Here is a 10,467-nt window from a genome sequence, read left to right as displayed (position 1 = left end):
CCTCCAGAACGAGCTGGAAGCTGTTCTTAGACAGGAAGAGCTTCTTTGGTTCCAGAAATCTAGGAAGGCTTGGATTAAGGACGGAGACCGGAATACCAGGTTTTTCCACCTCTCGACTATTGTTATGAGGCAGAGGAATCAGATGAATACTATTAAAGATTCCAATGGAGACTGGGTCTATGAGGATGAAGAGATTCGTCGCCTGGCCCTTGACTTCTACAAAGTCCTTTTTAAAGAGGACGAGGTGGATCTGGATAAAGCCCTCGCTGGGATTTCTTTTCCTAGGTTGGAGGAGGATGCTATTAAAGAAGCTTTCCATCCTATCGACCAGAAAGAAATTGATCTGGCGTTCTCTAGTATTGGAGCCACTAAAGCTCCGGGGATCGATGGTATTCCTGCTAGTTTTTACCACAAACACTGGGACACTGTGAAGGAAGGCATCTACAGTTTTGTTAAAGGTGTTTTCAGCAGTTCTAATGATATTAAACTGGTGAATAAAACCCTCCTGGTCCTGATCCCAAAAGTCGAAAAACTTTCCTCCTTTTTGCAGATGAGGCCGATTAGTCTTTGCAATGTGTTATACAAAGCTATCACTAAGATTGTGGCTAATAGGATCCGGCGTATTCTTTCTGAGATTATAGGCCACAACCAAGGCAGCTTTGTCCCTGGCAGGCAAATGATGGACAATGTGGTTATCGCCCAGGAAATGGTTCATTCCATGAAAATGAAGAAGGGTAAGAAAGGGTTTGTGGCGCTCAAGCTGGATCTGGAGAAAGCTTATGACCGTTTAAACTGGAGTTTTCTCCTGGATAGTTTGAAGAAAGCTGGTATCCCGGAGAGCTGGAGGAAATTGATTGAGGATTGCATTTCCTCTCATGTTTTCCAGGTTATGATCAATGGAGATATGTCTGATGAGTTCTCTCCCTCTAGGGGAATCCGTCAAGGAGATCCCATGAGCCCCTTCCTTTTTGTTATTGCTATGGAAAGATTGTCGCACCTGATCCAAGAGGCTGTGAGCAAGGGGATTCTCCATCCTGTGTCCATCAACAAATTTTGCCCTCCTATTACCCATTTGTTCTTCGCTGATGATGTGATGCTCTTCGTGGAAGGGAATAAGGAGCAAATTAGTGTGGTAATGGATATTCTTAATTGTTTCTGTGCTGCTTCTGGCCAGAAGATTAATATCCAAAAGTCTCGGATGCTTTGCTCTAAAAACATGGACAGAGGCATTTGTAGAAGGCTGAGTGATCTTTCCGTCATTCCCCTTACTCACTCTTTGGGTAAGTATCTTGGGGTCCCTCTCCGTAGCGACAGAGTCTCCAAAGCCTCCTTTAAAGAAACTTTGGACAAAACCAATGGTTTGTGTGCTAGTTGGAAAGCTAATTCTCTTTCCCTAGCAGGCCGTCTAACTTTAATCCAATCTGTCAATTGCGCGGCTCCTAATCATATCATGCAAGCCTGTAGACTGCTTGAGCCGGTCCTCAACGAGCTTGACAAAATCGACCGGCGTTTCCTTTGGGAGAGTCTGGAGAAGGGAAAAAGATTCACCTTGTCCCTTGGAAGGAGGTCTGCCAGCCGAAAAGCAGGGGAGGTCTTGGTATAAGACAAGCTAAGGACAATAATAAAGTCCTTTTAATGAAGCTTCTCTGGAGAATGTGGCAATGCCCATCCTCTCTTTGGGTTCATCTTCTCTGTGGCAAGTATCGGAAAGACAAAATCTTTGGTGGCCCTAAGGAGAGAGTTGTCAGTTGTTCCTTCCTCTAGAAAGGGCTTAGCGCTGTGTTTGAAGAGTTCTGCTCGGGGGTTGGTCTGGAGGTGGGTAATGGTAAGTCCATCAGCTTCTGGTATGATACATGGATTGGTGACAAACCGCTTGTTGAGGTGTGTAGATCCCCCCGGCCTAGTAACATCCGTAACTGGAGAATTGCCGATGTGGTGGACTCTGAGGGAGACTGGATCTGGTCAAAGTTTGATACATTCTTTATCCTGGAGACTCTCCTTAGAATTAGAGGAGTTAAGATTAGTAATCATGAGGAAGATAAGGATAGGCATTGATGGGCCCTGACTACCAATGGTGCTTATTCTTGCAAGTCAGCCTTTGAAGCTTTTACCCCTAACAGGGCCGATCCTCTTTCGGATACATGGAAATCCATTTGGGCACTTAAAACCCCTTACCGTATTAGGAGTTTCCTGTGGCTGGGAGTCAAGAACAGGTTGCTTACTAATTCGGATCGACACAGACGGCACTTGGCGGATTCAGGAGCTTGCAGTAGATGCAGAGGCCATGATGAAACTTTGTGTCATGCTCTGAGGGATTGCTCTAAGAGTAAAGAGGTATGGAAGAAAATTATCCCTCACCACATTCTTCCTTCCTTCATGGCCCACTCTGAGTATAACTGGTTCTCTGATGGTGTTAGTGGAAATTTATTGGCTAACATGGAGCATGGTGACATTTTCTTTGCTATCATCTGTCACCAAATTTGGAAGTGGAGGAACGAGGAGATTTTTGCTGATAAAACTGTCTTTATTCCTGACTTACTTGATTTCTTCTCGAAAAAACTCTCTATTATTACTGAGAGCTTCAAAGGGGATCCCCTTGCGAGTTCTACCCAGAAAAGAGAGGTCCACCTCGTTGGATGGAGCAGGCCAGGAGAAGGGGTGGTGAAGCTGAATACGGATGGCTCCTACCTTAGCAATGACAAGATTGCTGCCGGAGGAGTTCTTCGTGATGCGGGTGGCGCCTGGCTGTCTGGGTTTACCCAGAACCTGGGGATGGGTTCTTCCTTTTCGGCGGAACTGTGGGGTATTCTTTCGGGTATCAAGCTTGCCATTAGCCTGGGTGTAAAGAGGTTATCTGTGGAGTATGATAACATGGAGGCAATCAACAGGATTTCAGATAACCAGGCTATTTGTCTTAACAGCCAAAATCTTATTAAAGCTATTTTAAGGCTTCGCCCTTCCTTTTAGTTCTTAAAGTTCAGCCACATTTACAGGGAACAGAACCGGGTTGCGGATCGCTTGGCGGCAGCTGGGCATGAGGGGATGTTAGGTGTCTCTACCCTTTCTGATCCTCCCATCTTTCTTTCGTCTCTTCTTTTAGAGGATAGAATTGGGGTTAGCCTTTCTAGGCTGATCCCGGGTTAGTTTTCTTTGTTTGTTCGTTTTCTTTTCCTATTCCTACAAAAAAAAAAATATAAATATACCATATTCTTTTCAAAAAAAATAAAAATAAATATACCATATCATACAACCATGGCTAGTTGCCTTTTTATTTTTTCTTATGCTATACAACAACAACAACAAAACCTTAGTCCCGAAATGATTCGGGGTCGGCTAACATGAACCATCATATAAAACCGTGAAATCAAGTCGTGTCAGCGACACAAATTCGCTCCCTCCACTCCGTCCTATCCACTACCATATTTTCCTCAATTCCCAGTAAACTCATATCACTCTCGATCACCCTTCTCCAAGTTTGCTTAGGTCTTCCCCTATCCCTCACCACTACATCCCTTTGCCACTCTTCGGTTCTCCTAATCGGCGCATCAAGCGCTCTACGTCTCACATGGCCAAACCACCTTAGTCGGTTTTCTCTCATTTTATTCTCAATAGATGTGACCCCTACTTTTGTCCTAATTATTTCATTACTCACCCGATCCTTTCTTGTATGACCACACATCCATCTCAACATACGAATCTCCGCCACCGACATCTTATGGATGTGGCAGTGTTTCACTGCCCAACACTCCGTACCATATAACAATGCTGGTCTAATTGCCGTCCGGTAGAATTTTCCCTTCAATCTATTAGGCATGCCGGGGTCACAAAGGAAACCCGTAGCAATCTTCCACTTCGACCAACCAGCTTTAATCTGAGCAACATCTCCATCTACTTCTCCATCCGTTTGGATAATAGATCCTAAATACCGGAAGCAATCCGAGGCCTGAACAACTCTCCCATCTAGGGTGATTGTCCCTGCCTCCCTACTCCTATGGCCGCTAAACTTACACTCCAAATATTCTGTCTTACTTCGGCTCAACTTAAAGCCTCTAGATTCTAGAGTTTGTCTCCATAGTTCCAACTTCCTCTCCACTCCTTCTTTCGTCTCATCAACCAACACAATATCATCTGCAAACAGCATGCACCATGGTATACCATCTTGAAGTGAACTTGTTAGTTCATCCATAACGATGGCAAAAAGAAATGGGCTTAGTGCGGAACCTTGATGCACTCCAATCGTAATAGGAAACTCTTCAGTCTTCCCAACACTAGTACGTACACTCGTGCATGCTCCCTCATACATGTCCTTTATGATGTCAATATATTTTCGCGAAATGCATTTCCTTATCAAGGCCCACCAAAGTACTTCCATTGGTACCTTACCATATGCTTTCTCAAAGTCAATGAAAACCATATGCAAGTCTTTCTTCTTATTTCGATAGTGCTCCATTAATTATCTCATTAGATGGATGGCTTCCATAGTTGATCTTCCCGGCATAAAGCCAAACTGGTTTTCCGAGATTTTCACCGTCATTCTTAGCCTTTGTTCGATCACTCGCTCCCAAAGTTTCATAGTGTGACTCATTAATTTGATTCCCCGATAGTTGGCACAATCTTGGACATCGCCTTTGTTCTTATACAAAGGGATTAAGATACTTTTCCTCCATTCTGATGGCATCTTATTGTTTCTCCAAATTTTGTTGAAGAACGTCGTCAACCATTCGATTCCTCTTTCTCCCAAACATCTCCAAATCTCAATACGGATGCCATCAGGTCTTACTGCTTTCTTCAACTTCATCTTACTTAATGCCATTTTGACTTCACCCTTTTAAATTATCCGCAGGCATTCATGATTTTTTCTTATGTTATATGAGGCAGTTTTTTTAATGGTTATATGAGGCAGTTACATTACAAACGTGGTGGGTTGTTTTTTATTTTTTATTTAATTGAATTTACGTGTTTTTTTTATTTAATTAAATTTGATAAAGGAATGGAAATCATATTTGATTAAAGGGGAAGAAAGAGAGAATGGTTGATTCTCATAGCAGGGCGAAAATGATTCCATTCCTATATCAAAAACACTAACAAATGTAATTAACAATTATCATTCCCATTGTCACTATAAAAATGTCTACCCAAACACCTCCTTAGTACAAAATACAAAGATAATTATTTTACAAAGATAATTATTTTATTGAGACATAATGAACTTTTGTAACTGTATTCGTAAATTATCCGAACTTTTAAGTGACCCTTCGGTGTGATTTACCTGTGAAAAATATAAAATATGAACAGCCAAATTGAGGAAAAACCAAATAATTTATATCCCGGAGATTATTCTGTATTGTTTACAGTTACATACTGGGTGCTGCTTTTTCTATCCTCAACTAATTCTGTAGTTACAACAATCAAATGAATTTTTTTTCATGAACTTCGAAACCTAAATGGCAGTAAGAAGAGCATCAAATTGGGAAAAAAAGAGTCAATGTTATGTGTATAACTTTTATATGGCTGTGTCTTCATGGGATGTGTCTAGTTCTGTCATCATTCACCACTCCCAGCATGATACATATTCTATCCTGAGGATAAGAGAATTAAAGAAAAACATACTATAATTATGCTTCATAAATTGTATTGTAACTGAAATTCTACACAAACAACTTCTACTGATACATACAGCATTCTATGACCGTGTCGGTAAAAATACATTAACATTATAACCCCTAAACTTCTTTTGTAACATAAAAAGCCTTGAACTTTACATTATTCAACAATTAGACGAAAGAAAATCCATTAAAGAATTAACGGAATGATCATCTGGAAATAGGTATTTGACCATGGAAAATAGATATTTGAGCACAGTCCATGGCAACATGGATAAAAAAAAAATTCAATGATATAGTCAATCTTGTTCATATCATTATTTTTGTTATTTTTCTTTAACATGCTTCCTTTGATTTGGACTTTAATGTTAAATAATGTAAAGTTCAAGCATTTTTATGTCATGAAATGAAGTTTAAGGATCATAATGTTAATAACATGCCAAGGGGCATGGATGTACTTTACCCATGGTCTCTCTGTATTTCCAGAGGCAACATAGTGAAAAGACGACTCATAAATTACACTACGATCACCTAGTTCAACTAGCACACCTTTTGCTCGACTGAAAGTTTTTACTGTATGCCTGGTGCACCAGGTCATCCGTTTGGACCCAATAATTTAATATCATGTACACCTCAACCAATTTAATATCATGTACACCTCAACCAATAACATATTAACGCTGTACTTAATTATATATTTTTAGTTAATTTTTTATATAAAATTCTAGTCCCTAAAACATAAACCCTATATATACCCTAGACCCTATATGACGTGACATCAAATTATTGGTCCGACTCTCATCATTTCAACTTTCATCTAATCCAAACATCTATCAAGTTCACAAAAAAACAATTCGCCACTATCTGCAATCGGCGTATGCATATTCTTCATTCATAGTAGTGTTCACATGGATCCTAAATAACTAACTCAATTTGATCATTCACCGTTAGATCTAGGCTTATTATAATCCTAGGGTGGAAGTTCAAAGCATCATACGAGTTAGATTTAATAAATCTAGATCTAACGGTGAATAAATCTAGATCTAACGGTGAATGACCAAATTCATTTGGTCTTCATGATCCATGTGAAGACTACTGTCTTCATTCATATTTCTTCATACTAAAAGATACACGGATGAGTTGGAAGGTTATACAAATAAAAATAACAAACAATGAATTCAATTACCAGCAACCACTATAAATACAAGGTAAGTACCTTAACTAATACCTGCTCAAACATTATATTCCCCAAGATGCATCCACTTTGTAGCTGACCACTTGTTCCCTCTAATCACGGGGCAACTACCTAATATAATCAATAAGATGAATTTAAGAAACTGTAGTAAAACCTGTCAATGGAATAAGAGATGTTTTTTGGTCCTCAGGATGAATCTTTTACTTAAAAAAAAAACTTTGATCTTACCACAACAGCATAAACTAGGACCAAACACCTCTTTTAAAAATAAAATGCAAGAAAAAACTGCGATATCATTTATTGATCTAAGTTAAAGTTTCCAACCATTTGTTAACTGTATGATTTACTCACCATGTAAACTTGTAGGATCTAGTGTAGCATCAGGCCTTGTGCTCCAAAACAGCAACGCATTGCCCATTTTTGGTTTCACGGAAAGACCCTGTTTGGCACATTCAGACAACTCGTTCCACCATGGTACTGCGCTAATGTTTGCCCTAGCAGCAGGAAATACTGTCTCACCCCCTTCTTCAACATCTGATCTGCATCAAGGGAGACAGAACGGGAGAATGTAAACATGTAAGAATAAAACTAATACATGAAAACACATATTTAAGAGTCATGCTATTAAGAGGCGAATCTCACAGATACATAAGAACAGTAGCTGTCCGTTGGCCTCCATTCTTAGTGTTGAACTCATCAAGGAAATAATCATAGTGAGCCTCATATTTCTGTCCAACTTCATAATGAAGGATTTGAAGTCCTTCCCCATGCTCTGCGTATCAAAGTTCAAATAGACTTCAGCTCAAGATTTGGACCAACTAGTTACATTTCAGAACACATTTAGAAACAAAGAAACATCGCATATGATAAGTCAAGCACATGCATCACCCGTGTTGCATCTGTCAACAATTGAAATACCCTCTCTAACAGTCCTTCAAGTGGAATCATAGTCTAGATGAAAAATTGCATCTCACAAATGATGTGATAAGTTGGGAAAAAATAAAGCGACAAAGCGAATAAATTTGAAATGTGTTGGAGTATTAACTATCTTTATTATAAACAATAAACAAAAGTTCTGAACGAGTCATGCCATGCATACAGTCCATACATATATGTCTGAGAAAATATAACATTTAGAAGGAGATCCAAGAAGCCAGTTCATTCAACATCTTTTCTTGGCAAGATCATTTCAGAGATCCTAAGAGGTTTCAATTTTCTTTACTTAGAGAGATCAAATCACTTCTTCAACAAAATATTTTAAAATGCAGCAGTCAGCAGATAAACTAAACTAGTGAACCAGACATTGTAAAGTGTCAATATCCAGTCAGGATCCTCATTGAATTATAAGAGACTTTTGATCCATCATCCCAGTTTCACTATTTTATGATTTCAAGCCAACTGAAGATATCTTGTCAAGATTTTCGAATTGTCATACCTACAGGAATAAAAGAAAAGTCTGCTATCCTTTTCTCGATGTTCCTAATAATTTTATCTCGTTCTCTCCTCAGAAACATTCCAGAACTTGTACGCACCCTGCAATCAAGTTCCTACAAATTAACGTACAGAATAAAATCAAGAAGATGATGATTGATGCAGACACATGATTCGCCCTGCTCCACAGAAACAGGTGAAATGGAATATAAGATCTCGTACCTGCTATCTTTACTTTTTCCTGTCTTGCTATCTACCACAGTTGACTTTACCATATGTGGTCCAGCCAGAGCTTTTAGGTACTCGCATTCTTCTTTTGACTGGTCAGAAAAATTACTAATCCAAGATCAAACTTTGAATGACAACTAAAATCATGCTTACATCTAGGAAAATTGCAAATCACTTCATTTGGTACATAGCATAACTTCATTATTAAGCTTCAGTGTCCAGTGGTAAAGCAAAGTAGACATATTATGACAATACAACTTAAATGCCAGACAAACAGCCAACAATGAAAAACATGAGAAACTGCTACATCGTTCAGGGTAAAAGTGGAGTGGACATGGTATGCCAATAACTGGCAGAAAATCTCTGTACGGATGTAATTGCTAAAGCTCAACAAACATCACTTACTTAGGAAATGAAATTGACACTTCTCTTTTCACTCCCCAATTTCATTACTATACAACAAGCTACCTTTTCAAGTTCAAATTGAAAAACGTTCGAAAGTGAGCTATTATCATGTAAATCATTCTAACTAATTCAACCATGTTAAGGCATTCGAAAATTAATAAATGTGTGGTACTTGATAACATTAGTTATAGGAGATCTACATAAAAGTTTCAGTAAACAATATTTTATCGGTCTATCAGACTTAGAAGTTAGAATTCCACTTAAGAAATCAAAATTCTAGAAACAAACCAAGAAATTGTGATATAGAAACGCTCGGGGCTCCCAAGAAAGAATTTCAGTCCACTGCTCTCCTCTTTCTCCCAATTCATTACTCTCTCTGCATTAAGACCAGCCAAACAGACTAAAAACCAAAATCCGAGTATCTAGTAATGATCAAATCACAATCAATTGACATGCAAATAGTATGGAGAGAAACAGATAAATACCTTTCAACGATCATACGCCGATAGGAACCGGTGAGATCATTAGGAGAGGAATCATCGCTGCTCACAGGAAGGGAGAAGATACCCAAACCCAAAAGCATCAATAGAACCACCGACAGCATAAATAGCATCGTCAACACCAGCTTCAATGCAGACCATTTCTTTATAATCCTAGAATGTCTAACTTTAGCCATTTTCATCAGCTTCTAAACCCTAATTGATCAATCAAAGAATACAAAAAGGAAAGGAAAGGAAAAGAAAAGAAAAATGTATATATATGTTTATATCTCAACTAACTGAATGAAAAGTCCAATCTATATTATCAATTTGTAAGTCAATAAATGAGCTTCGCACGAAGGTAATCGACCAGAGTCGGAGGGGTTGAAGGTGCTGGTGGCTGTGGCGGTTTCTGAACTCCCGCTGTTTACAAATTTTCAGATTATGACAGCTTATTTTTTAAATCTACGTTTATGTCCCCGAGGTGATTATCCCTCGGGCTATATGGTGATCGAGTTTTTGTTATACTTATGGGCTTTTAAGTCATTTCGATGATCCGCAGTTTTGTCCCGTCTATCCTGCGTGCCGGCAGCACAAGGTTTTTTTTTTTTAACTGTGGGACTTGAATACACCGTCTACCATTTCGATCATGAAAATTAGGAAAGAAAGTCAACGATAATTCATTTACAAAATTCCGTCGTCTATTATATTTGGGAAAATTACACACAAATTTAAAAAGGTCTAATTCACAAATAATCCTCTGAACTTATTCAAATGTTGCAACTGCTTCCTGAACTTTCAATTGGAACAACTTACCTCTTAAACTTATCCAATTGTAAAACATAACCCCTTAAACTTGTCCAATTGTAAAACATAACACCAAATTACTAACATGGACTGCAATTGAAGAAACACGTGAAATACAAAAGCTGCAATGCTCATGGAGTGTGATAATCAAATCTTTGGCGTGATACGAATCCGGGAAAACGTTTTTACGGTTGCTTCAAGTACGAGGTAAAAAAATTCTCAATTTGGGGTTATGTTTTACAATTGGACAAGTTTAAGGGGTAAGTTGTTACAATTGAAAGTTGGAGGGGGCAGTTGCAACATTTGGACAAGTTCAGGG

General features: G+C 38.8%; 1 protein-coding gene across 2 annotated transcripts; it reads right to left on the bottom strand.

Annotated features, from left to right (window-relative positions):
- Positions 1-5,300: 5,300 nt before the first annotated feature.
- On the bottom strand, positions 5,301-9,811 carry LOC136201001 (probable prolyl 4-hydroxylase 3). 2 transcript variants are annotated; one of them, XM_065991532.1, is made up of 8 exons: positions 9,348-9,811; positions 9,151-9,238; positions 8,452-8,549; positions 8,234-8,331; positions 7,441-7,570; positions 7,150-7,337; positions 6,820-6,909; positions 5,301-5,579 (listed from the first exon to the last, which is right to left on the bottom strand). In XM_065991532.1, exons 1-7 carry the CDS (start codon positions 9,542-9,544, stop codon positions 6,836-6,838), a joined length of 873 nt encoding a protein of 290 aa, XP_065847604.1. In that variant the 5' UTR covers positions 9,545-9,811; the 3' UTR covers positions 5,301-5,579; positions 6,820-6,835. The 2 variants fall into 2 exon arrangements, with proteins under 2 accessions (XP_065847604.1, XP_065847603.1); XM_065991531.1 differs by having other exon boundaries at positions 6,832-6,909; positions 9,348-9,810.
- Between the last annotated feature and the right edge of the window lie 656 nt (positions 9,812-10,467).

Source organism: Euphorbia lathyris, chromosome 7, assembly GCF_963576675.1.
Source record: "Euphorbia lathyris chromosome 7, ddEupLath1.1, whole genome shotgun sequence".
NCBI lineage: Eukaryota > Viridiplantae > Streptophyta > Magnoliopsida > Malpighiales > Euphorbiaceae > Euphorbia > Euphorbia lathyris.
This window is presented reverse-complemented; position numbering and strand designations above follow the sequence as displayed.

Excerpts from the sequence above, each read along its gene's own strand:
- LOC136201001 (XM_065991532.1), bottom strand. The coding sequence starts at position 9,544 with ATGAAAATGGCTAAAGTTAGACATTCTAGGATTATAAAGAAATGGTCT. Across the intron at positions 8,550-9,150 it reads TTCTATATCACAATTTCTTG|TCAAAAGAAGAATGCGAGTA; the intron begins GTTTGTTTCTAG and ends TTTTCTGACCAG. Across the intron at positions 6,910-7,149 it reads AGATCCTACAAGTTTACATG|GTAGTTGCCCCGTGATTAGA; the intron begins GTGAGTAAATCA and ends TGATTATATTAG.